Source organism: Prunus persica, chromosome G3 (assembly GCF_000346465.2).
Source record: "Prunus persica cultivar Lovell chromosome G3, Prunus_persica_NCBIv2, whole genome shotgun sequence".
NCBI lineage: Eukaryota > Viridiplantae > Streptophyta > Magnoliopsida > Rosales > Rosaceae > Prunus > Prunus persica.
Genome location: NC_034011.1, coordinates 7,905,566 through 7,932,899, shown reverse-complemented (window position 1 = coordinate 7,932,899; position 27,334 = coordinate 7,905,566). Strand labels below are relative to the sequence as shown.

At 37.3% G+C, this 27,334-nt stretch overlaps 3 protein-coding genes, 1 long non-coding RNA gene and 1 pseudogene across 4 annotated transcripts; 2 read left to right on the top strand and 3 right to left on the bottom strand.

Moving 5' to 3' along the window:
* On the top strand, positions 1 to 2,386 carry LOC18783547 (heat shock 70 kDa protein). The gene has a single exon (XM_007216929.2). It carries the CDS (start codon positions 255 to 257, stop codon positions 2,217 to 2,219), a length of 1,965 nt encoding a protein of 654 aa, XP_007216991.1. The 5' UTR covers positions 1 to 254; the 3' UTR covers positions 2,220 to 2,386.
* Positions 3,581 to 5,578, bottom strand: LOC18782101 (trafficking protein particle complex subunit 12). The gene is made up of 2 exons (XM_007216841.2): positions 5,337 to 5,578; positions 3,581 to 5,135 (listed from the first exon to the last, which is right to left on the bottom strand). Exon 2 carries the CDS (start codon positions 5,058 to 5,060, stop codon positions 3,864 to 3,866), a length of 1,197 nt encoding a protein of 398 aa, XP_007216903.2. The 5' UTR covers positions 5,061 to 5,135; positions 5,337 to 5,578; the 3' UTR covers positions 3,581 to 3,863.
* Positions 7,817 to 9,100, top strand: LOC109948192. Its single transcript, XR_002270799.1, has 2 exons — positions 7,817 to 8,089; positions 8,168 to 9,100. It is a non-coding gene; the product is annotated as an uncharacterized LOC109948192 (long non-coding RNA).
* LOC18783187 (shikimate O-hydroxycinnamoyltransferase) lies at positions 10,038 to 13,672 on the bottom strand. The gene is made up of 3 exons (XM_007215339.2): positions 13,446 to 13,672; positions 12,557 to 13,022; positions 10,038 to 11,232 (listed from the first exon to the last, which is right to left on the bottom strand). Exons 2-3 carry the CDS (start codon positions 12,977 to 12,979, stop codon positions 10,339 to 10,341), a joined length of 1,317 nt encoding a protein of 438 aa, XP_007215401.1. The 5' UTR covers positions 12,980 to 13,022; positions 13,446 to 13,672; the 3' UTR covers positions 10,038 to 10,338.
* On the bottom strand, positions 19,673 to 22,225 carry LOC18782705 (annotated as a pseudogene).

The window sequence follows — 27,334 nt, the reverse complement described above, 5'->3', positions numbered from 1 at the left end:
TTATTTCAATTTCTCCAGAACTCTCTGGTTGCTTCTTTCTTCTTCTACTCACCTCTCCAAATTTCTTCCCACCTCCTTAATAGACCAATGTCTATATATACACTTTCATATCACATCCAAGGACCAATAAGCAATCAATCAACAACAGAAAAGTGCACACGAAATAACCCAAAAACATTTTCAAACAATCCCTATTCTTGAGCTCTTTCAATTTCTGTTTCATTCATATAGTTTCTTGCTGAGTTTTGTCATCTATGGCTTCAAAGACAGAAGGCAAGGCCATTGGCATCGACCTCGGCACCACCTACAGCTGCGTGGGAGTGTGGCAAAACGACCGCGTTGAGATCATAGCCAATGACCAAGGCAACAGAACCACCCCTTCCTATGTTGCTTTCACTGATACAGAGCGTTTGATCGGCGATGCAGCCAAAAACCAGGTTGCCATGAACCCCCAAAACACCGTTTTCGACGCCAAGAGGCTCATCGGCCGGCGATTCTCCGACCCATCTGTCCAGAGCGACATGAAGCACTGGCCTTTCAAGGTCGTTCCCGGTCCAGGCGACAAACCCATGATTGTCGTTCAATACAAAGGCGAAGAGAAGCAGTTTGCAGCCGAAGAGATATCGTCCATGGTGCTGACCAAGATGAGGGAAATTGCTGAGGCCTATTTGGGTCATTCAGTCAACAACGCTGTGGTCACCGTGCCTGCTTACTTCAATGATTCGCAGAGGCAGGCTACGAAGGACGCGGGCGTCATTGCTGGCCTGAATGTGATGAGAATTATCAACGAGCCAACTGCTGCTGCCATTGCTTATGGTCTTGACAAGAAAGGGTCGACGGGTGGTGAGAAGAATATTCTTATATTTGATCTTGGTGGTGGTACTTTTGATGTTTCTTTGCTCACAATTGAGGAAGGGATCTTTGAAGTGAAGGCCACTGCTGGGGACACTCATCTTGGCGGTGAGGATTTTGACAATAGGCTTGTTAATCACTTTGTGCAAGAGTTCAAGAGAAAGCACAAGAAGGATATTAGTGGCAATGCCAGAGCTTTGAGGAGGTTGAGGACTGCGTGTGAGAGGGCGAAAAGGACTCTGTCTTCAACCGCACAGACCACAATTGAGATCGATTCGCTTTACGAAGGTATTGATTTCTATTCCACAATTACAAGAGCAAGATTTGAAGAGATGAACATGGACTTGTTTAGGAAGTGTATGGAACCTGTGGAGAAGTGTTTGAGGGATTCAAAAATCGATAAGAGTCGGGTGGATGAAGTTGTTCTGGTTGGTGGGTCGACGAGGATTCCTAAAGTTCAGCAGCTTTTGCAAGATTTCTTCAATGGCAAGGAACTGTGCAAGAGCATAAACCCTGATGAGGCTGTTGCTTATGGCGCTGCTGTTCAAGCTGCAATTTTGACTGGTGAAGGGAATGAGAAGGTTCAAGACTTGCTGCTTCTTGATGTTACGCCTCTCAGCCTTGGTCTTGAGACTGCTGGTGGTGTCATGACTGTCTTGATTCCGAGGAACACCACTATCCCTACCAAGAAGGAGCAGATCTTCTCTACTTACTCTGACAACCAGCCGGGAGTATTAATTCAGGTGTATGAAGGAGAGAGGGCTCGAACCAAGGACAACAATCTTCTTGGAAAATTCGAACTCACAGGCATTCCTCCGGCCCCAAGAGGTGTTCCTCAAATCAATGTGTGCTTTGACATTGATGCAAATGGCATCTTAAATGTGTCTGCTGAAGACAAGACTGCTGGAGTGAAGAACAAGATCACTATCACCAATGACAAGGGAAGGCTGAGCAAGGAGGAGATTGAGAGATTGGTGCAGGAGGCAGAGAGGTACAAGGCTGAAGATGAGGAGGTGAAGAAGAAGGTGGATGCCAAGAACTCGCTTGAGAACTACGCATACAACATGAGGAACACTGTAAAGGATGAGAAGATTGCTGGAAAACTGGACCCTGCAGACAAGCAGAAGATTGAGAAAGCCATTGATGAGGCGATTGAATGGCTTGACAGGAACCAGTTGGCTGAAGTTGAAGAATTTGAGGACAAACAAAAGGAACTGGAGGGCTTGTGCAACCCAATTATTGCTAAAATGTATCAAGGTGCTGGTGGAGATGTGCCAATGGGCGGTGCTCAGATGCCCGGTGGCGGATTTGGCAACGCTAGCTCTGGTGGAGCAGGAGCTGGGCCTAAGATTGAAGAGGTTGACTAAGCTAGAATAGGTTTCTTTTTGGATGTTCAGCTTTTGAACTCTGCTCTTGTTCTACTGTTTTTTCTTGAGTGAAAGGTAGACGTAGGAACCATGTGAGGATGTGATGTATATTTCAGCTTTTTGTGTGATTAAATAAAAAAAACTTTATTCTGTTCTTCATCTACAAATATCATGCAAATCTCAGTGGTTCTGTTTCAAAAGGAATTCATTCTAATTCTTCTCACTTCTATCAATCAAATCAAGTTTTAAGCTCCAAACAACTGTATAATCTTCTGTCAGCATGTTTGCAGAATCGGTTTAAGGAACAAAAGATTTAAGACCTAATAACAAGAACACATGGTAAAAAATTCATATACAAAGCCAAAATCAATCAATAGCAAGCACCAGATAGACAATACAATTTCAGGAGCAAGACCAAGCTGAAGCCAATCATCCATGTGCTTCTAGAAACATAACAAATAGGTTTAACCTGAAAAGGGAACAACCATCAGGCAGAGGGAGGCTGCAACAAACTGGCAAAACTAGGATCTACGCAAGACACCAATGGAAAAACAATGGACCAACTGTAACATTAAGCCAAGAAACCAATCTGCATGCTACAATTCCAGAATTAGGCAAAACCATAATAGATACAATTGGCCCCTCAGTTGCTGTTAATTATGTCTACAGAAGTCAAACAAAAATTAGGAAAGAAATGTGAATAATTTCAAATGATTAAAGAACCTGACATTTCTTTAGTCAATTTATCAAATCAGACAGTTAGTTCTGCAGTCCAACTAGTATAACAAAATCTGCAGGTGGAGGATGAATTTTGGGAACAATGTTACAGAGCTCGCATGGTATTCTGGATTTGGTTCGAAGCAACAAGCATCTGCATAGCCCAAAGATGAGCAATAGTAATTTCACATAAATGTCAAGGCTCCATTACCATGTCCATAGGATCTCCTTCTAATAGTTTTGGTGCCCTGCAGTTGCATGATAAAAGAGTTCTTCAGCAGTTTAACCCTTCCCAAGGCCTCACAGCTAGGAAACCGTATCTGCCCGCATTTGAGATTTCAGCAGAGTTTGGGGAGTTGCATCACAAACCACATACCTCAAGTATCGATGATAGACTGTAGTTCAAATCTATAACAGAGTGCTTCAACGATGAGCACAATTATGAACCCATAATGAAGTCCAAAAGAATAACAAAAGATTTCTTTGTTCCATATCTAACAACTTATACAGTGAAGTCATAATCGCACTCAATACACCAAACTACCACAGAAGGCTGATTCCAGTGTATACGCTTTCAATCAAATTACACTCAATACACATCAAAATATGAAATAAAAACCAAACTGAACAACCATCAAAGTCTGATTCTTTAAAAGGAACGTATTGTCATATAGATGATTTGGGAAACTTATAATGAAGAGGAGAAATTAGAAATTGCAATGCCAGCATGCCCCTGTACTCAATAAAATATAATGATCATCACTATTTCCAAACTCATAAAACATCCAAAGAAGTGGATAATTCTTTTCAAATCAAGTTACATCTATAAAAAACTGAATCTCATCCTAAAAACTCCAAACTCATTCAACAATGTGTGACACACTAGAATCCATAAGCCAAATGAGAAAGGTGTGAAACTACCCATAATCAAATCCTCGTAGATGATGAATCAAAATCATCAGGAGCAACCCTGGCAATCCAGCTATTCAGTGTCCTCTTAATATCAGAATGATTAACGTAAGCCAACTCGTACATACTACACAAATTCACCACAACGGTTTCATTCAATGCCACCGTAGGCACTCTTTCCAGAGCATTCTCCAACACTTTGATTGAATCTGACAGGTCCCGCAAGTACATCAAGCAAAGTGCCTTATTGTTGATGGCCACAATGTCGTTATGCTCCCTCTCAATGCACTCCTCATACTCCCTCACTGCAGACACATAGTCCTTCCCCACCATGTACACCAAGGCCTTGTTCCTACTTACTATGTTCTTCAACTCGTTGCTCGCTTCACCCTCATTCTCCACCAATCCTTGGACCACGTTGAAGGAGCTCTTAGCTCCTTCTAAGTCTCCCATTTGCATCTGAATGTACCCTAGTTTCGACACCAAAACTGGATCTGTGTAATCACGGTTAAGCAAGTCATTGATCAAGCTCAAGCACACAGATACCTCCTTGTTGCTCAAATGGACCCCAATTATACCATTCATTACAAACACCTCCCTTCTCTTCCACACAGAAACACTCCCATTTTTTTGTTTTTCTTTTATTTTGCTCCGTACAAAATCTAACAAGCAGTAGAGCCGGTCCAGACCATCTTGTCGCTGGCCCAACTTGATGGGCATTAAGGCATAAAGCCACCGGAGGGAGAAGGGTACCATGGACCCAACCCGGTTTGGGTACACTTTTGGATACGACTCGTACTGGTAGCGAGGGCTGTCGAGGTCCTCTAAGGAATCGATCTCGGCAGCGGCTTCGAGGAACCTGCGTAGTTTAGTCAAGGCAAGCACATTGTAGGTGAAATAAACGAGGTGGTCGTGGGGTTTGTGGAGGAGAGATTGGGCTCGAGCCCGGGCCACCTTGTCTAGGATGGAGCGCCATGAGCCGCGCGTGGCAAGGTCCTGGAGGGAGGCGAGCTCATGGGCCACGTCATTGAGGGAGCCGAACTGGTCTGTCAATGGATCGTTGGAGAGGGTTAGGGTTTCCAGGTCAGTCGTTACGGTTTGGGGATCAGGTATGTCGGTGGTTACGGTTTGGGAATCAGGTGTCTCGGTGGTTACGGTTTGGGGATGAGGTGTTTCGGTGGTTACGGTTTGGGAATCAGGTGTATCGGAATCCATACTTTTTACCCGTAGGATTTGATTGGAGTTCTAGGAAGGGACTGGTTTGTTGGCTTCCCTTGGAAATGGTATCCCCTGCATGTAAGGTTCAAATAAATCAATTAGGTAAGAAAAATCAGAAAATCATGCCCAAAAAACTCAGATCGAATGCCACAAACTCAGATTGAAAACCCACAAAATTCAAACTCTAAGAAAATCCTAACTGAATTGATAGAAGCGAATAGAGAACAAAATGAGAGAAGCAAAGAGAGGAGGGAAACAAAACAAAAAAAATACCTGAGCTTTCAGCCTTCAGCTAATATGGGGAGAAGAAGAGCTTTAGCGACCTGACCTGAACCAGAACCAGAACCAGAACGAACGCGAGCTGAAGAAGAACGCTTGCCAGCTCAAGACGACGTCGTTAGTTTAGGTTGGTGGTGGTGGGCATTGCCAAGTTTTCCTTTGGCAAAACTTCATTTTTGATCCCTATAATTTATCACTTTTACCACTAAGATCCCTATGATTTTACTTTGGTCATTTTTATCCTTATGGTTTCAATTTGGTCATTTTAACCCTTGTGATTTCAATTTGAAGTAATTCAAAGGCAATTTTCAATTTCAATCAATTTTTTAAAACTTTTGTTTATTTGAGGAGGGGCAATTCAGTCCATAAATTATTAAAAGTTAATTCCTTTAAAATAAATCATACAAATATAAATTTTAAAAAATAGTTTTAAAATGAAAAAAAAAACATCTCTCTCCCTTAACCTCCCAACCCCAACCCACACCAATAGTCCCCACCCCACCCCAACCAACCACCACCTCCTTAGAGCAACTCCACTCATTTACCATTTGTCATGGCAAGGGGGGTTAGGGCAGCCACTATTCACATGAATAGTTGCTGCCTTTGCAAAAGGTTGTGATGTTTCCACCAATTGTAATAGCAACAACTATTCACATGAGATATGAGAAGAGAAATTTGTATAGAGTTTTGGTGTGGGAAGTGAAAACTACAACTAAGTATTTATTTTTAAAAAATCTGAAAATTTTTGTATTTTTTTTAGATTTTTCTAAAAAAAATTTTGTTGCTGACGTCATCAAACTCGGGCTGGAACTAAGACAGATCTTGCCTGAGAGCTAGCCTAAGTTCGTGGGCCTCATCTCCTGCCAGGGCCAGGCTTTGCTACTGGAAACAATTTTTGGGCCTAAACCAAACCACCCCCCCTTCCTAATCCTTGTTGCTGGAACTGCTCTTATAATTAGCACTTGCAGGCAATGAATGAAGAAGAGCAAATGTAATTATTCTTTATTCTTCTTCAGCATAAAGAGTTTGTTCAATTTCCCATTTGTACTTGTAGGCAGAGATGATTAATTGTAAATGGGCCTTAAAATTCTTTCTAAAATAAAGAGTCAAACACAACTCTCTAATGGTTATGGAGGTGTAACTCTCATTCTTTCCCAACACTCTTGTGCCAATAGCATACGATAAGATATGTTTTATTTTAATTTTTTTTTTGTTAAGTTGAGTTATAAGGAGGTGGCAGCTGGCTGGTGTTGGGTAGGGACTGTCGGTGGGAGTTAGGAGAAAAAAGGGACATAGATGTTTTATTTTATTTTGAAACTAATTTTTTATTATTTATATTTATATTCTTTATTTTTAAAAGGAATTAATTTTTAATAATTTAGAGACTAAATTGTCTCTCAACAAATAGCATTAAGTTAAAAAAAATTGATAGAAATTGAAAATTATCCTTGAATTGCTTCAAATTGAAACCACAGGGTAAAAAAGATCAAATTGAAACCACGGAAACCTTAATGATAAAAATGATAAATCAAAAGGACCAAAAGTAACGTTTTGTCTTTTTCTTTTTTCCAACCTTTTGGGCATTTCAATGAAGAAATTATCTGACAAAAACAAAAAGGGCAAATTACATTTTACCCCTCTAAGTTTGCACTCATTGTCAATTTGATACCTCATTGTCAACCATGCATGTATAAATAAACCAACAAATTCTAGCACCTCACGTCTCCCTGGCTACTATTTCAGGCCAGCCTCCGGCCAAATACCATAAGGAATGTTCTCCGGTTGGCCAACTCCGACAATTGTGACCAACTACCATCTGAATCCGGTGATTGCCGCAGTCAACCTCCAACTCCAACCACCCTTTAGTCATTGACAAACAGTATAACTAACTACTACACCAAAATGACTCTTGTGACTAAATTGACTTTCAATAATATTTTTAGTTCAAATGTAAGGTCAATTTTTACAAGGATTCATTTAAGTCCAATTAGCCCCTAATCGCTGGAAATGAAAAACCAATACCAACTGCATCACTAAGCAAAACAAAGTAATATGCATGCTACAATTCCAAAATAAGGCAAAACCCAAATAGACACTACTACTCCCTCAGTTGCTCAAAAATATTAGGACCAATATAAATAGATATTTGAATCAGTTTGTACACTTCCTGTGCGCATAAACTTGAAAGGATGATTGGCCCAAGTCTTTGGTGTGCTCTCAAGTGGTCTTGGGTTCAAGTCTCCATGGTATCCGTGTGTGTGAGTTTTCCTCCTGTCTTTCTTAACTTTGGCAAAAAGAAATAAAAATAAAATCATGTCATGTGCTAAGCTTGACAAACACAACTATTGTGCAAAAATATTCCCCCACTCCACAGCAAAATGGCATGGTTTCGGAATGTGCCTATATAATTGCTCCTCTTTGACGCTACCATTTTCTGAGTTCCTTTTACAGCTGCAATGGTGCTTGTGCCACTCTTTTAAGATTCTCTCAAAAGCTAGAAACTACCATCCCTAAGGCCTAAATATTTTAATAGTTTGTCCCTATCCTATCGAACCAAATCAACCCAAGATCCCTACTCCCTCTCCCAATACGAAAAATGAAGGGAATGAAATTACTTGCATGGTTTTTGTTCATCTCATGCTCTCATGCCCTATCAAGCTTGGCTCTCAAAGGCTTCTTCAAGTTAGAATATGAACAAAAAGGTGCTAAACTCTCAAGGCCTATTGGACAAGGACAAGACTTTCATGGTAAGAATTCCTTTATATTTGCAAATGATTCATTTTTTGTTGCGCTGAATGAACATTTTATAGTAGTGAGGCATATAGGTGTGGACGGCGCGGTCAAACTGTGTGGAGAAAAACATGAAATGGATGAGCCAAGGAAGATCCAAAAAGGGAAAGGGGGAGTTTATGGGGGTGCAAATATTGCTCATAAGCCACGCCCAACTGAGAGAAGTAGTGCACCATCATTGCTAGCAAAGCCCCAACGGCTTTTTCTCTTCACTAAAACCAGGTTGCAAGTAACCTTTGCTTTGATTCTTATTCTTCTCTTTCAATTGCTCTAATAAGTTTCCGATCGATCGGAAATTTGTATTGAATATGAAGCTTTGGTCTGTCAATTGTGCGTTCTTCTCCCTTTTTCTTTGGTGTTTTACCTCTTGATGTCTGATTTTAAGCTTTCCCTTTGAGTGTCCTTGGAAGATCCTTTGATTCCTAGTCTTTTTATAGGATTATGACACCCTTACTTATAATTAAGATTGTAATTTGATGAGTGTTGATTTTTTTTGTTGGTAAGTTTTCAGAAATTGCTTGTGAGCTTGTACCAGGATTATTGTGCTATTCTTGTACTTTCTCTTACTAAATTGGTTGTGCATGTGGTGTGATTTATGTTTATGTACTCTCTCTCTCTCTCTCTCTCTCAGAATAATGGGCAATTATAAACAGGACTTCAACACATTTCCTTGTTGCAGAATTATCATCTTCCACCATTTGGAAAGAAATGAGCTTCTCAAAGATAAACCAAAGAATCAAAAAGATGTTGGAGGATCAATAGCCTGAAACATAAGTGTGTTATGAGGTGTATATTATTATAACAAGATGACACTGTTGGTTTTTGCAAGGCATTGCAAACATGGTTGAGTTAAAATTAGTCCCACATTGGAAAATTAGAGTTTCTCGGGTCTTTATAAGACGTACTCTTGGAATAGAATAGTTTGGATTCAGCTATGCAAGTGGCCCAATTAAGTGGCTTATGGATTTCGTCTTTTGGTTCAATGCCTAATTAATTGGGTTAATGATTAATTAATATATATTTACTTAATCAAAAGATGGGCCTTGGGCAACCCTCAATATAAACAGGAGCCATGTTTGTGTTTAAACACATAAAAAATGCATATATCATTCAAAGTCATCATTCATGTTCGTCGCCTGAGAGAAACACATAGATTTCGCCATAAATGGACATTGCAATATGCAAGCCTCTATCTGAAAAACCAGTCAGTTTTTATTTTACTGCCTTGTTTAATTTCGTAATTTTATTTATTATTTAATTAAATTATTAAATTAAATTATTAGTGTAATACAGATTATTGTTCCTCCAACAGACACCAGTATGGTGTCTTTCAACATTGAAGTCAGTGGGGCTATCCTTAAGAAATTGAGGAAACACATACAATCTTGTATGACTAAAATTCTTGGCAGAGGAAAATATTGACTGTAGAAGGATTATAGATTAAGGCGGATGCCTGTAATTCGGTGTTAATCCCAAAATGTAAGGAGTGAAGATCTCTCTGAAAATGGAAAAGGATTTAAGTGTGAATCAACATGACCAGTGTTAGGCTGAGCTGCCCTAATTAAGCTAAACTTCCACACCAAAGCACTTAAATGACACACTAATTGACTGTTCTGTTGAGTAATATGCTCTGCTCTGTGCCTCACAGTTGTGCTGTGGTGTTGAACCTTTTTACACTCTCAAATATAAGTTTAAGCAGACACTAGTATATCAAGGGGTCTAGCCCAGTGAAAAATGGCATTGACCAGTGGTCTCTGTGTGTGTGTGAGAAAACCCTCATTCCCATGTAGTTTAGACTATCGCTTATACTAAAAAAAACACGAACTAGCATAGTTCTTTTAGCCATGCTAATGCAGTTTCCACAATATATAAGAAATAAAACTACAACTGTTTATAAAACAAGAATTACCAAAACTTGTACCAGTTTGTAGCTTTAGCACAGGCAAATATTCTTTATGCAGCCTCTGTGATTTAACAAAATTAAACTTATTGTAAATTCAATATCAATGAGTAATACAATTGTTGTCAAAGTCCTTAAATGTGTACAACATATGTCCTGTTTCAGGCATTAGTATTCCCACTGACATAAACCATGTATGAGGAAAAGAGCACTCGGAAAGACCACATCAGAAAAATATGGCAAACCTGAATATGACCTGCCCGAAGTAATTCAAGCCGGACTAAATTCCTCAGGCATGTCGGTTCCTTATATGTCGTATAACAACTTGGAAAATGATTTCATATGTTCAGATTGAAGAGATATGGCCACTGATAAACTCCCATCATTAGTTGCACTTGGTATTACAAAAGCCAGCCCCTCGAATGCAATTCCACCAGGTCCCATGAAAATGGGTCGACCCCAACCAAAGTCAGCATCATGGATCGGCAGCCTAACCCAGCTAGTTATCCCAAGATTAGGGCACCTAAAAGTATGAGCACCGCGAACAAGGGCTGACAGATCAGGCTGAAGCTCAAGATAATCTAGAGCCGATCTAAGATAGTTATCATCCATACGAACCAAAGAATCATGAATGCGGCTTGCTGCGAACCATGTTGGTTTTGATTGGAGATCCCCTGCGGCAGCAATGGGTGTTGCTGTGAAAATCACATTGCCAAAGTAACCAGGAGGGAGTGGGGGTTGCAGTCTGGATCTTCCATCAGTGGCAATATATAGTTTGGTGTCTTGATCATTGGGAAGTTCCCGTGCCTTGCATACACATCTCCAAATATGACCCGCCATCATCTCATATGAGCTATAGCTGACTGTGTTCCCAGCTTCCTTGGACTTGGCTTTCAAGATGTTGAGCTGCTCCCGCGTCAATCTGAAAATGGAGACTGTTGTGCTATCAGCGCCAGGTTTTGTGCTTTGCGGAGGGGTTTTCATTGGTGGAGCAGGTTGGTATTCGATGTGGTGGAATGCCGGCTGCGGTGGATCTCGGGCACGAAGTAATGTCCTGTCGATGAACGGCGGAAGTGTAATGTCAAGGCCGCGAGCCACATCAGACCATGTGTTCACAAAGTGGAGACCAGAAAATCCATCTGCTGCATGATGCTGCATTCCAACACCAAGGGACACTCCTCCACATTTGAAGTACGTGACCTGCAAAGGTAAGCTCAACTCTTCAACAATTCCAATTGGTCAAATGGTTGAAACATCCAGTGTTACTCAACAGACTGTTACCAATTGATCACCAAGAATCATGCAACCAAGTCCAGAGGGTGACATATTCAAACAATCTTTCAATATTATTTCATTCAACCCTTGAAATGTTCAACAAATTTTTTTTTATTTTTTTATTTTTTTATTTTTTTATTTTTAAGAGAGAAATGTTCAACAAATAATTAGTCTTAATAATAACTTCTCAACAGCACATTTTTCCTATTAAATATATTTTTTGAAACTTTCACTATTTTGACATCTGAGACATGATTGCTTAGACATGATATTTAATAATATCACACATCTGACTTCCTTGGAAAAATTCTAGAAGGGAATAATGGGACATCAAATCCATAGAGTTTTTATTTTATTTTATATTTTTTTAATTCAAGAATCTGAAGACTTTTTAAAGCTAGTTTTCAATAGTTTCTTGAAATGAGATCCACAATGGAAATTACCCTGATGCGTAAAATTAGTTTTCTAGACTTGACTGTACTGTAATGTAACTAGGAAATTAATAATTGGTTTGGAATGTGAGCAAACTTAGAAAATAATTGTTGTGAAATGTGAGCAAACTTAGAAAATAGCTGTTGTGAAATGTGACCAAACTTAATTCTTTTATACCCTCCATCCGCCTATCGCTTTCGCTTAAAGCCAAAAGTCCCATGTCCTCTCACCAATCCAAGGAAAAAAGGTCGCTAATCCAAAATCACACCAAATCACTAAGTTAAACCACATTTCCTAACCATCTTGATTCGTCAATTAGATTAGATGTGTACTTCACCTAACATGGTAACGATGTTAACACATTTTCCCAAAGGTGGACCCACTTGTGTATGTAAATACCTATGAGTTCTACTTACATGAATGATACAGTCAATGTACATTACACACATTACACGAATGAGTTTAGAGAACAATTATCTATACAAATCAACAACTATGAGTCACTCACACACCAACTTACTACCTAGGCTAGTAAATGCCCTGAATATAGTAGGTCAATACATGCGATCACTAGTTTCTACCAAAACACAAAAGTGCTATATAGGTTGACCAATTGATGATATAGACACCTTGTTTGAATAGGTCACCATTCCCTCCCAAGATTTTTCTCTTTTTTTTTTTAATTATTTTATTGTTAAGTGTTTTATATACGATAATACGAACATTCATCAAAACAACACCATCAATACGATAATACGAACATCCCAAAACATTACCGGAAAAAAATAATTAAAAAAACCATCAATACAATTTATACCTGTAACACCAAGAGAGCATATGAGGATATCCCAGCGGAGTAATCAACGGCGGGGATGAGCCTCCGGAGCTCGAGAGTCGGTGCGAAATCGCCGAAATCATCGATGACCGAGCTCGTCTCCGCCTCGACAAACAGCACCCCTTCGCCGTTGCAGTCGATCTCGATACGGCCGTCGTCATCGCGCTTGAGGCGGCCGGCCATGGGGTAGAAGGGCACGAGGGCCTTGGACAGGGCGTGCTTGAGCACCGCCGGGTCGAAGAAGTTCGACGACACACCGTTTTGGTTGGGCCTGTAGAAGTAGACGCTGGGCGTGTGGATGCTCGGGATCACCAGGTCCACGTTCGAGTTCCACAGCGCGTGCTTCGGCGTCTCCGCCGCCGGCCTAACAAGCGTCGACTCCCTTACGCTCACGTTTACCACCATCTTTTCGCGCGTTTCCTTCTCTGGGCCCCACCGCCTGGCTCACCTGCATACCACCCAACACACACGCTTTTAGCATTTTATTTTAAATTTTGGATTTGGCTCCTCGGCTAACGTGCGCCGTCCTCGGGTTATAATTAACTAGAATCCAATCCCCTTCCTTTTCCGGTTTCTTTCTTTCTTCTTTTGTTTTCATACGCGCTGGCTGGTGCATCACCAATCTAGCCGCTTGGGCTAAACGTGCACCGTCGGATTTAATAAAAGTTCAAAAATCCCTCCTCTTTCCTTTCTCGCGTTATTTTTTTTCCGCTGCGGATCTCTAGCCATGATCAGCCTAGTCTTAAAATGCGCCGGTCCGGCTAAAATCCACCATTACTACTAAAATGCGCTGAACCGTTGAGTCTAAAATGCGCCGTGCCGTTCTGGCGAAAATGAGAAATAGAGGAGAATAATATGATAGAAAATTTACCTGTGAATTTGGGGAGTGTGTGTTGCTACCGGCGTACTTTAGCAGGGAGGGGAATATAGGGGTACTGTTGCTCAGAGTTGAGAGAGATAAGAAGAAGAAGACGAAGAGGGCAGGGCAAAGCAAGGATTTTGGGTTGGGAGAGTATTGGGAGACAGAAAAAGAGTTCTTAACAAGTCAGAGGTGGGTTGCCCAATTAAGTATAGCCGAAGCCGAGAGAGAGAGAGAGAGAGAGAGAGAGAGAGAGAGAGAGAGATAGCATCTGTCACTCACCTACCGTGCTACCCAACTTGCCTAGTCACAACATGCCACGTCACCACTCAAGCCTTGACCTTCACAACTCTCTCTCTTTTCTCTCTCTACCGTGCTACCCTTTTGTTTTGTAAGAGGAGGTGGTACACTACGAAAAGTTAATTTCTTAAAAAGAGGAATGATAGCAGGCTTCTTTCTAATTTTTTTTATATTTTATATTTTTGTATTTCTTTGTTTGATATGTGTCATTCTCTTTATATTTAAAATAATATCTTTAATATATTATATAAGCTAATTTTTACTTTCCAAGTGTATTCTTATTAAATGTATTTAATTTATCTAAAAAAAATTCATAACTTTCTTACTATCTTATTAATTTTTTAGTAACGTCAATTATTTTTTTTATAAAGAAAATGTTCTTTTTTTTTTAACACAGAGGGTTTAGATAGAAAAAAAAAAATTTCCTTCACATCCGTAAGCATCCCAATGGTAGTTAAATATTGTCATATATGATTTATTTGTGTTTATTACTAATATATTTGTATTAATTAAGGTGCATATCTACTCTATGTAACAAGGAAATTATAATTTGTGGACCTCAGACATACATGAATATTTTGCTAGTCAAGTTACACAAGATGGTATTGTTATAAGAAGGACTTTTTTTGTTTTTTTTCTATCTAAACCTTTTGTGTTAAAAAAAAAACAGACATTTCCTTTTCTCTTTTTTTTTAAACAGATATTTTCTTTAAAAAAAATAATTGACGTTAAAAAAATTAATAATATGATAAGAAAGTTGTGAATTTTTTTTGGATAAATTGAATACATTTAATAAGGGTAAATTTGAAAAATAAAAGTTAGCTTATATAATACATTAATGACATTATTTTAAATATAAGGAAAATGACATATGTCAAATAAAAAATAAAGAAAGTTAGAGAGAAAGTTGATAGCGTTAAAATGCATGAAATGAAAGAGATGATAAGAGTTGGTGGCACACAATTTTCCTCCCTTTTTTTTTGGTTTGTCGCTTTGTCTGCTTTTTGTTGAGTGAGAGAGAAAAAGAGAGGAGAGAAAGAGAGAGAGAGGACTTGACCGAAAAAAAAAAAAAAAAAAAAAAAACAAGAGAGAGAGAGAGAGAGTTGGTGAGATGGTGACCCATAATACTAAGAAAAATGAAAAAACAAACTTGCTTAAAAAAAAAGGGGCTTTCTTCTTCTTCATCTCCTGTTGTCCACCAACTCTCTTTTTCTCCGGTACACGGTATAAAAAAACAAGAGATATCATATGTGTGTGTGAGACCCACTGATTCGAAAACTGGGTCCACCACTGTTCTCGTGGGGGTTGGTGGGCTTGCAGAAAGGACCGGCACACACCTTATCTATGCTGACGTCATGCTTGGGAGCGGGAGGAATGCGGAAGGGGGAACTGTTGGGGTTGCGACGTTATAACGGTGGTAGGTGAGTCCGTTAGTTCTGTGACGTCAGGCTGACGGGCGGCTTTTTTCTTTCTGGATAAAGATGAATCCGTAATCAAATTGACGCGGACTTGGACCAATTTATGCGAAGAAGGCACGAGTGCAAGACTAGAGGAGTTGGTATGCGGGGCAGAGTGAGTCCTTGTTGTTGTGCTTGGCCTTGTCCTCTCTTTCTTTTTCTTTTTTTTATTATTTATTTTTCTCTTGAGATAGTTGATAGTAGTTGTTGGTAAGTATATTGTTTTACTATTTCTTCTTGTGTCCTGTGAGGGAAGTTTTGCTCATGCTTATATGGCCCTCGAGTTTGATGGGGTTTTCGGTTGCTTATGGCCTTTTGGGACTTCTTTTTTTATTGTTGTCTCATTTTGGGTCTTAGTATTTTCCTCATTTGTATTAATAGGCAGGTTAAAAACCTTTGGTGTGAGTATCATGTATCTCTAACTTTGATGGCATCAAAAGTCAGAAGTGCAATCATTCAGAAAATCAGACCAGCAAAATATTTTTTAATAATACTTGATTGCACTTCTGATTCAAGTCATAAGGAACAAATTACTTTGATAATACGGTGTGTGAATGTGCTAAGGAGTCCAATGAAAACAGAAGAGTGCTTTTTAGAGTTTTTAATTGTGAAAGATACATCAGGATTAGGACTTTTCAATGAATTGCAATTTATCCTAGAGTCCCTTGATCTTAAAATTGATGGTGTTAGAGGATATGGTTATGATAATGGCTCTAATATGAAAGGGAAAAATCAAGGTGTATAAAGAAGATTACTTGAAATAAATCCTAGAGCTTTGTTCATGTCATGTGGTTGTCATTCTCTTAATTTAACACTATTTTGCTAATTCTACAAAGCGTTGGAAGCTTTATTTAAAGTAGCAAAAACTAGTGAATATGCCAAAGTAAAAAGTGAAGCTGAAAGTTTAGCAACACATGAACTTGGAAATTTTGAGTTTTTATTAGGCATGGTTATTTGGCATGATATTTGGCATGTGTATATATATGTCAGTCCCCTTCTACTGAGGGATCTCTCAAATAATTTTATTTAACGAACACCCTTTAAGGTTTCCTACAAATATTTTTTCAACGATCCAAACCATATATTTTTTAAGTCTACATTCATAGATCATCATTGTAAAAAACTAGACAAATCAAAAACATCCAATTGTGTCCTACATCAATGAACACGATGCTTGAAGAAAGTATTAAAATTTCAATAATTTAATTGAGTGTTCAAATGATATCAGATTCAATTGATTTTTTATAGAGATGATCTTTGAATGAGTATATACAAAATAGACGGTTTGAATTAGTGAAATACAATATGGAGTGGGCCTTGCAAAGGTGTCACTCAAATAAGCATATTTGAAGAATCCCTCAATTGAAGCTCTCTGTATATCTATATGAGCCTAATTTTTACTTTTACCCTAGCCTTGAAAAATTCAGGACCGACACTGCTAAAAGATTCGCAACAATATTGGCTTTTCCTGTAAACGTGAGTAACTAATATTTGAGAGAACTTCTCCATGAGTTGCCAAATATGATCCGCTATGGACATCACACTCCCAAGGTAAATTTGCCCTTTTGGTAATTATTTGTATCAAAATTTTAGAATCCCCTTCCACTTGTATTTTCGACAGCCTTAACCGAGTTGTCCAATTTAACGTATGCTTAAGTGCATTAATTTGCTTCAGCCTGGAGAACATAATTATGCCCCAAACAAGAAGAACCTGCTATAATTGGTTTAGTGTATTTGAGATTCGAATTATAAAACCTGCAGCAGAATTACCATTAGCCATTAACTGAATCATTTTTAGGTAGTGGACTCCACCCATAAGCTGTTTCATTTTTATTCTTACATTTATTATTTAAAAAAAAAAAAAAAGGTAATATGATTGGCTTGCCAACAAATGAGGTGTTTTATTTTGAGAGATGCAACGATTTCGTTGATCCTAGATTTTCCAACAAATGGTAAAACAGTTAATCAACTGAGTAGGACAAATATTATTCCAATTGACTAAATCATCCGTGTTATGCATAGGAGTATTTCCAAGTAAAGACATTTGTGTTCAAATTAGATTTTACTGCTTGCGTGTTTCGCGTCGTGATAATTCACGGCGTACTTTGTGCATCATAATAGATGTGTTCTGATGTAGTGATTTATAGTTTTTATTGAATTAGTTGGTTTTGCAATTACTTCAAAACAAGAAGAATTCCGAAGATACTTTTGATACATGAGTTTAATCCCCCAATTATCAGGCTTGTAATCATCTTCCAGCCCAAGTTAGCTATTGAAGCATTATTAACTAATTGTAGCTTCATGACATGCTTTGTGCGCCCTAATAGATGGTCCTTAGGTTTACACAGAGTATTCCATGCTATAGAAGGACTTTAGTAATGGTATTTTTAGAACAAAGAAAACATGCCATGAGGTATTGTAGCATACTTAGAATTTGAGAATTTATGAGGGTTAGTTTTCCTGCTCTGGAAACTAGAGTTGCTTTTCCAACCTGAAATTTTTGAAGATTGACCTTCCATTGTTGCTTGGGCAAAAAGTAAGCAATCATCAGCAAAATAAAGATTAGAGATTTTTAGGCCATGGTTAGATGTTACAAGTCCAATATAGGAAGAAGCATTACTAGTTAAATTATTTAAGTGTCGAATAAAAGGTTCCACAAAAAGAATGAAAAGATAAGGAGAATCCTATCTCAAACCTCTAGATGTCATAATATTTCCATATGGTTTAACATCAATTAGAATAGCATAATAAGAGATCGTGGTTTCAATTGATTCGATCATATGCCTTTTTCATATTCAATTTAATAGCTATTCGAGGCTTTTAAAAGGAAAAGTAGACATAATTTCATGTCCAATTAGGATATTATTCCTAAATCTAAAATTGTTGGGTTTCTTTTTATTTTTAAATTTCCGTTTTTATATTTGCTGTGTGAAATTCATTTTTTAATAACAAATTATATAACTAAAATAGATGACATAGCAGATGGATTGTCATGTCATGTGCCACATATGTTGGTATCCAAAAATTGATAAATAAGTTAGTACCTGCTGTAGTGCTATTGTTTGAGAAATGCATTTTGCAAGCACAACTCATAAATGATTACAAAGACTAATAGGTTTGTAATGATTAATTTTTTTGCGCTGGATTTAATTTTGGAATAAGGGTAATAAAAGTGTGATTTATTTCTTGAATAGATCTTTGATGATGAAAAACATCAACCTCTAGGAGCTCCTAAATCTGAGGAGAAAGAAAGGACTCATAGTGGCTCCCTATAATTAAATTATACTATATATTATTATTATATTAAGTATTTATTTAATGATGTCTTTAATTTTATCAATTTTTTTCTGCATTTTATATTTTTGAATCAACTTTCTAGCAAAACACAAACAAGTTCTTTTGTTTTCAGTTATTTTCACTGTAGCCTGTAGTTGTTTTGTAAAGCACAAGCATTTTTTTTTAAGGGAAATTTTCATAAATGACACTTGAACTTTTAGGCATGTGCACCATTATCACTTGAACTTTTAATTTTTATTATTAACTACCTGAATTCTGTAGAGTGTGTCAATGTACCACCTATGTCTAACACTGTTAAACTTTCCGTTAAATTTAGGGGCAATTCCATCAATTCACTATAACTAAACAACTTAGGGCCTATTTGGTAATGTTTTCGGAGAATATAAACGAGAAAACAAATTTTCATTTTTAGGATTCGAAAATGTGTCTGGTAGATTAATTAGAAAACAGATTTAGAAAACAAAAATAGTGAAAATGTGTCTGGTATGACAATTTGATAATACAGTCTTGATCTCTTGGACTATAGAGGTCCAAGAGATTTGTGGTCAATCACCGTTGGATGTAAATTCAATGGTTCACTCACTCTTGCACTTCTTTTAAGAAACTTTTTTGAACCATTGAATTAATATCCAACGGTGGGTGACCACAATCTCTTGGACTCCTGTGGTCCAAGAGATCGAGACTGTTTGATAATAATAATATGTGAGTTATTTTTCAAGTATATTTTTTGCTAATTTCTGTCCAAATTTTTTTTAAAATTCTAATATTTTGATCTTAAGAAATTTAATAAATGCAATATGATGTAATGCATAAATTACCATTGTCAAAATCATTGACTATCCATTAGATTGTAGTCAAATAAGAACACCTAGAGAAGTAATTCTTAATCTAAACTAGAGCTTGGGAAATTACAATGATTGTTCTATTACAATATTGTCAAGGAAAGCCAAAAGAAAAACTCAAAATGCATACTCTTACAGCTACTTTTGGATCCTTCAAATAAGTTTGCTTCGATTCAATGAGATTGTATATGATTTTTTGTAAAGATGATCTATGAATGAAGACTTGAAAAATAAATTGATGGTTTGGATCGTTGAAAAAAAAAAAAGTAGGTACCAAAACCAAAAACAGATGGAATCTCATTTGACCCGAAAACAGAAAATGTATGTTTTTCTCTGAATGATATCTGAATAACAATCAGGTTTTAGAAAATATATATAACTTTTTGTTAAGATACAATCTCATTGAATCAAAGCAAACTTACAAAAGATATCTTAAATGATATTCAGGGGCACCTCTATACCATGTAGATGCATTAGTAAGAGACAAAGCAAATCGTGCTAGTCTATGGCCACAAGATTGGCATCTCCACTCGAAAAACAAAATGAACAGAAACATAGCTAAATTCAAAAGTAAAGCCTTACAGGCCTCCAACATCTGACCAATTTTCGTCTGCACTAAGAATAGACTGGAGATCAGATTAAAGGCATCTCCTTCAACAAGTTTGACACCTCCCTCCAATTGTTGAGCAAATCTCAGCTTCCGCACGTGTTGCGGTACTTTGGCGGAGGCGCCGCTCCCACCTGGTGGTTTCTTTGGCAATGCGCCCTTTTTGTGCAGCTAACTACTTGCAATAACTAGTTGGATTAGCCTGTGACTGTCTATATCTATGCATGACAACATGAATTTTTATTTTTATTTTTGTCAAACATCTGAAGAAATTTAGTAAAGATGAATAGAAACGTTTACATCACTTGAACAAAGTTATAATTTTGGGGCCAACTTAAGATTGGGGCCTTGTATGTCATACAACAACTTGGAAAATGATTTCATGTGCTCAGATTGCAGAGAAATGACGAGTGATAAACTCCCATCGTCAGTTGCGCTTGGTAACAACAAAGCCTTCCCGTCAAATGTAAATGGGCGACCAGGCCCCATGAAAATGGGTCGACCCCAACCAAAATCAGCATCATGAATCGGCAGCCTAATCCAACTGTTTATCCGAAGAAATGGGCGCCCAATCAACGAAATTCCGTTAACAGTTTCGGCTTGAGAAGGAGCATGAAGCTCAATATAGTCAATGACTGATAAAAGATAGTCGTTGTGCATCTGCACCAAAGCATTGTGAACGCAACTTGTAGCATACCAGGTTGGTTTCGATTGGAGATCCCCTGCTGCAGCAATTTCTGAGGTTCTGAAAGTGACATTGCCAAAGAAACCAGGTGGGAGTGGAGGCTGCAATCTGGACCGTCCATCAGTGGGAATGAGTAGTTTGGCTTCTTGATCATCAGGAAGTTTACGTTCCATGCAAACACATCTCCAAATATGACCTGCCAACACCTCAAAAGAGGTATAGTTCCCTCCGCCATCTTCCTTAGATTTGGCTTTCAAGATGCTGAGCTGCTCATACGTGATTCTGAAAAGGGACGTAGTAATATTACTTGTACTGCGTTGTAATTTCATTTGCGGAGGGGATTGGAATTCAATGTGGGGGAATGCAGGCCGAGGTGGGTCTCGGGCACGAAGTAATGTCCTGTCCATGAAGGGTGGTTTAAAATTTGTGAAATCACCACGAGCAATATCAGACCACGTATTTAAAAAATGGAGAGCAGAAGGTCCATCTGCAATGCGGTGATCCATGCCAACACCAAGTGACACGCCTCCACATTTGAAGTACGTCACCTGCATTTGAGTGTATATATGTAGCGAGTAAAATTTAGAACTACATAATTTGTGGGCTTATTTATAGACTATAAAAGTTAAATGTCTCTTTCTCTTAGGAACCCTAATTGTTAAATACCTGTAACACCAAAATTGGATATGAGGATATCCCACCGGAGTAATCAACTGCGGGGATGAGTTTAAGGAAATTGGCAGTGGGCACAAAATCACCAAAATCATCAACGACAAAGCCGCTCTACGCTACCACAAAGAGCACTCCCTCTGCATTGCAATCAATCTCCACACGGCCGTTCTGGTCGTTGTGTTTGAAGCGACCGGCCATGGGGTAGAAGGGCACAAGGGCCTTGCTGAGCGCCTGCTTGAGCGTTCCTGGATCAAAGAAGTTGTGCCAACCGCTTGGTCTGTAAAAGTAAAGAAGGGGTGTGTGATACGGTGGGAATAGGTCCAAGTTAGAGAGCCACAACGAGCCCCGAGGCGTCGACTCCTCGGCTGGCCTCACCACACTCAACTCACTCACGCTCACGGTCACCTTCTCCCCCATATTTCTTTTTTCTTTGGTTTTTAAGAAAAGAAAATTAGGACCTCTTTCTTGTGGTTACAAGTTAACCCAAAACCCACAACAACAACCAGAAGTAAATCGAACCCACAACAACAACCAGAAGTAAATCGATCAAACTTGAAATCGAATCTGAGGAAGACTTGCATGATTTTAAGCTGATAAGACCCGTTAATAATTTCTTGGTGGGTGGACAGCACATACTCTTGTTATTTGAACTTTATGGAGGGATAAGGTTTCTATGTCCCCCATGTAAGGCATATCATGTATGTTCCTTTGGATTTAAACATTAAGAGTTAATCATTTTATTAGTCCATGAACTTAAACCTGATTTGCATTTGAGTACTTTAATTTTCAAAATGGTTCCCGTGGTCCTTTAACTTCACTTTCGTTAGGACATATGATTCTGCCGTCAAGTTTGTTAAATTTTTCAATTAAATGCAGGGACAAAATGATATTTTTATATTAAAACAAAAAAAAATGAATAAAAAAAATCATATCTTTAAAATAAACATAAAAGAAAATCAAATAAAAAACCAAAAAAAAAAGTTTGGGGGGAGTAGAAATCGGGATAAAGGGGGAGAGAGAGAGAGTTTAATTTTAATTTTTATTCATATTTTAATCAATTTTGATACAAAAATACCATTTTACCCTTGCATTTAACAAAAAAGTTAACAAAATTAACGGCAGGACCATTTGTCATAACGAAACTAAAGTTGAAGGACCACAGGAACTATTTTGGAAATTGAAGTACTCAAATGCAAATCGGATCTAAGTTCAGGAACTAATAAAATGATTAACCCACACATTAACTTTCCTTTGCCATATGATCACAGAGCAACAGTTTTAAATAACCATTACAAGATTGTTTGTATAAACAATTGACTGTATACATGATACACTTAGCATGGAGGGCAGAAAAGCCTTAAAGTTTGAATCAATTGTTTGTATAAATTCTTGTGTTCTTTGTATGTTTGCTTTTATTGTTTGGTGTGTGTGCGCTTTTACAGTGGCCCCGACATTTTGATCTCTCCTATATTATATTATATAATATATATATATAGAATTTGTAATTAAAAAACTTATAATTTAAGTTAAAATTTCCTCTAAAACAATTTAGACATGACTAAATTAGAAAATTTTAACTCTAAACATATAACCATTGAATACATAAGTGTTTTATATACTCGTATTTTTTACTTCGGCCCAGTGGCGGATCCAGGATTGTTACCCCAAGGGGTCTTAGTGTAAAAGTTCGAATATTTTTTTTAGGATGAAAATAACACTAAAAGATAATTTTCTATTACTTTTCTCTTATCGTTCTATAATTCTACACATGAATTAATTATACCAAACATTCAATCAATTTTTTAAAAGAAACAAATTTTATTAAGATAAATAAACAAACAGAGAGATGACAAAAGGTCCATCACAAAATTAATCATAAATCCTAAATTCCAACAAATCAAATAATCATATATAGTCATCCAATCCAATAAATCATCAATATTAATCCAATCCAATAAAGTATTATCCAATAAAAATATTAGGCATTATCATCAATTAGAGATAGAATTTAAAATTTACTTGAATATGAGCTTTTCCACACCATCAACTAGAATCACAAATCTCCACTTCCTAGAAACACAAAAAAATCCCATTATATAATGACCCAAAAGATTAAATTCCTCACAAATCAACAAAAGACTGTAGCACAAAGGTTTAAGTACACCAAGAACAATAAATTTATAAAATCAGAGATGGAGAGGGAAGAGAATGAAAACTTGGTGAAGTAAGTCAAGCCCACAAGCCAAATATATGAGGCTCCAAATGCAGCTTTGAACCTTTTTAGACATGTTGATGGTTTGGGGGTGGGGGTGGGAGATTGAGTTGGGAACTTAGGGTAGAAAATAATAGAATTTGGGGTTTTAGGAGTTTAGTATCGGGTGGGTTTGGGGGACGTTGCTGGGCCAAGTCATTTTAAAAACTTCCTAGGTCAAAACGATGTCGTTTTTTAGGAAGTTAAAAAAAAAAAAAAAGAAGCTACTCTTCTTCTTCCTCGAGCAGTTCATTTCTTCCTCAGGAAAAACGTCGAGCACCTGGTGTGCAGTTCCAAGGGGTCTCTCCCCTAGCTCTAAGGGACCTATAAGCCAATTTTCATGGCTTTCAAGAGGTCGTGCGACCTCATTGACCCTACTGTGGCTCTGCCACTGCTTCGGACCCCCAAACTTTACAATTTTATCTGTCCTATGCTTCTACTTAGTGTAGTTTGTGTGTGTGATCATTGTGTAATCCACTACCGACAAGATCTTCAAGTATTAGACCCCAAAAGATACATGCTTTAAAGCTGATGAGACCTGGACGTTGCTAATGGCAGTGTGTGCGAAACATGCTGGATCCACAGGTGTAGTGTGTTGGGTTTTAATCTAATTTTCTAGTTGGGAAAAAGATAAAGTAACATCCTATCATGATACACCACCTAGCTAGCATGGGGGACATAAAAGCCTTATCCCTCCATAACGTCCAAACAACAAGAAGATCATAAAGATATAAATGATAAAAATTAAATAAATTATATACTTTTTTCTTTATATACCCACTTCTAATATCAATAGTATAAAGATATCTTAATTCATTTAATTTGAAAGAAGGGATTTTTGTAGACATGTCACATGAACTTATACTTTAGTTTCAATTTGTCACTTAAATTTTTTTTTTTTTAAAGAGAAATTCATTTGAATTCTTCAAAATCTATGATTTGTCATCTGACTTTAACATAATCCAATTTTCCATCCATTTTTAAGGGTATTAAAGTTTTTTCTATTTTCAAGGATATTTTAGAAATGGAAAATCATTATAAAAAAAAAAATATACATGGTCAGAGAGAGAGAGAAGAGGGGGTCCTGTGCGAAATATTTTGGGTGCAGGTGGGGGAGAAAGGGAGAGAGATGTCTCTTTTTTCTATATTTTTTTTAAAAAATGGAAAGACTAAAATACCCTTAAAATGGATGGAAAATTGAATGGTGTTAAAATGAGATGACAAATTATGAATTTTGAAAAATTAAGGTGACATTTCTCTTAAAATTTTCTTTACGGTGACAAATTGAAACTAAAGTATAAATTCAGGTGACATTTCGACAATTATCCCTTTGAAATTATAAACCCAAATTTGTCCAGCTGGCCATTTTATGAGTTTGAGTTAGTATGTTAAATACCTTTATTGTCCTTTAAATATAGATTTTAGATTTACAACCTGGAAGAAGGGGTGGTAATTTCCAATAAGACTAGTTACATAATTGGAAACCCGCATGGTGAAAATTCGGATAATTTTTAGGCCAACACGCCATGACCGGTTTAATAAACGGGCGGATTTCGGGTCAACATGCCAACCTGTTTCTTTGTTTCTTCTTCATTTTCTTAATTTTTCTGATTTTTTTTTTAATTTTTTAAAATTTCTTTTATTTTTCTTTTTCATACTTAGGGAGAGGTAAAAAGCACATCCACTTTGATTTCTCTCTTACGAAAAATATGGGAAGAAGAATTAAAAAGAAACTCATAAGCATATACAATCAACGTTTAATTTAACAAAATCAGACGTTATAAAATTCAATATTCTTTTTATTTCATGAGAAAGAGAATGCCATTAAGAATAACAAGAAAACACAGCTTTTGTAATAAAGCGTGCAATACTCAATAATCAAAGCAACATGACGAAACCAATACGCAACTTTAACTTATAAAGATTAAGGGAATGACAGCAATTCAAACGAAACAGGACCAACGTGAACTTGGAAAATGATTTCATGTGCTCATAATTCAGACAAATAAGACCAGTGATAAGCTCCCATCATTTGTTGGACTTGGAAACACAACCCGTCAAATTGAATTCCACCAGGCCCCATGAAAATGGGTCGACTCCAACCAAAATCAGCATCATGAATCGGCAGCCTAACCCAACTGTTTATCCAAAGATTAACAGAACCGACAAGCAGAGACTTAACAAGTTTAGAAAGAGAGGAATGATAAAGCTCAAAATAGTCAAGGAATGATCTAAGATATAATCATCGTCCATCCGCACCAAAGCATCGTGAACACAGCTTGTAGCATACCATGTTGGTTTCGATACGAGATCCCCTAGTTCAGCAATTTGTGGGGCTCTAAATGGCACAATTACAAGTGAGATTTTACTGTTTTAGTTCAATTTCATGCAATAAAATTGTATTGATCATAACCATCGTAGATGCTCTTATTTTGTACATCGTGATTGTAATTTGGTTGCGAATCATTTCATTAAGCTTCCGTTTTGTTCTTAGTATTCATGTTTGGGTTGTGCTTAGAGCTTTTGGGCTATCTGTTGTATATTTATGGTCAAATGATATTGGATTCAAGTTAATTTTTGTAGAAATGATCTTTGAATGAATATCTAAAAAATAAACAATTTAGATTAGTGAAATACAATACGGAATGAGCTCTATCAAGTACTGGCCATTCTTGGATTGCCTTCACTTTGTCTTCATCAACATGAATTCCTTTTCAACTCACGGAATACCCCAAAATAATAATTTGTTGGTGAGAAAACTGCACTTCTTAAGATTGTTGTACAGTTTATTTCGCTACAGTACTTCCACAACTTGCCTTATAAGCCCGCAAGTGCTCGGGTTCTGTTTCACTGTAAATGAAGATGTCGTCAAAATAAACAACCATAAATAATCCAATAAAAAGACGAAGCACCTGATTCATGAGCAGCATAAAGGTTCTAGGGGCATTCGAAAACCCAAATGACATCGCCAACCATTTGTACAAACCGCCTTTGTTTTTTAACGTCGTTTTCCGCTTGTCACCTAGCGTTTGAGCGAATTTGGTGGCACCAGCTCCTCAAGTCAATTTTGGAGAAATTTTTGAACCCTTCAGAACATTCAACACATCATCTAGACGGGGAATGGAAAATCTGTAAGTGACGGTAATTTTGGAACCAGTTGTTTTATGTTGTATTTGCATTACATGTTTATTTATTATTATTTTTATGTATTAGATACATTTTGAGAGGTATATGACTCATTATGTCCTTTATATCTAAGTGTATCAATTTTATTTATTTTTTTGTTATTAATAAAATTCATTCGTACGGTCGAATTTTAAGGTAAATCCAACTTAGTCCATTTTAAAATTATGAATCCGTCCTTGACCTTTAGTAAAGTCCAAATAACAAGAAGATCACAAAGATATACATGTATATCACAACTTTCTAATAATACAAGGCAGAGCCGTTTCACGGACTGTACAGGCTGGGCGACTGAACAGGGCCTCCAAATGTTCTGCCCAACTATAACATATATTATATATATAATTATTATTATAAGGTTGCATTACATTTTTCCACGCAAGTTCTTGTTCCAGCGTGCTACTCTCTTTTTTTTTTTTAACCCAAAAACAATTTTCCAAGCAAATTTGTGTTCCCCGGATGCTCTCCTCTCCCAAGTTCCCAACGTTGCTTTTCCCAAATCTTTCTTCTTTTCTTTGACCAAATCGTTTCTTTACTTGTTCGTTCCAACATCTTCTTTGCCAAGGCCAAAACGTGCTCTGCTTCTCCATCTCTCTCCTATTAGAAA

Excerpts from the sequence above, each read along its gene's own strand:
- LOC18783187 (XM_007215339.2), bottom strand. The coding sequence starts at position 12,979 with ATGGTGGTAAACGTGAGCGTAAGGGAGTCGACGCTTGTTAGGCCGGCG. Across the intron at positions 11,233-12,556 it reads ATGCTCTCTTGGTGTTACAG|GTCACGTACTTCAAATGTGG; the intron begins GTATAAATTGTA and ends TTACCTTTGCAG.
- LOC18783547 (XM_007216929.2), top strand. The coding sequence starts at position 255 with ATGGCTTCAAAGACAGAAGGCAAGGCCATTGGCATCGACCTCGGCACC.
- LOC18782101 (XM_007216841.2), bottom strand. The coding sequence starts at position 5,060 with ATGGATTCCGATACACCTGATTCCCAAACCGTAACCACCGAAACACCT.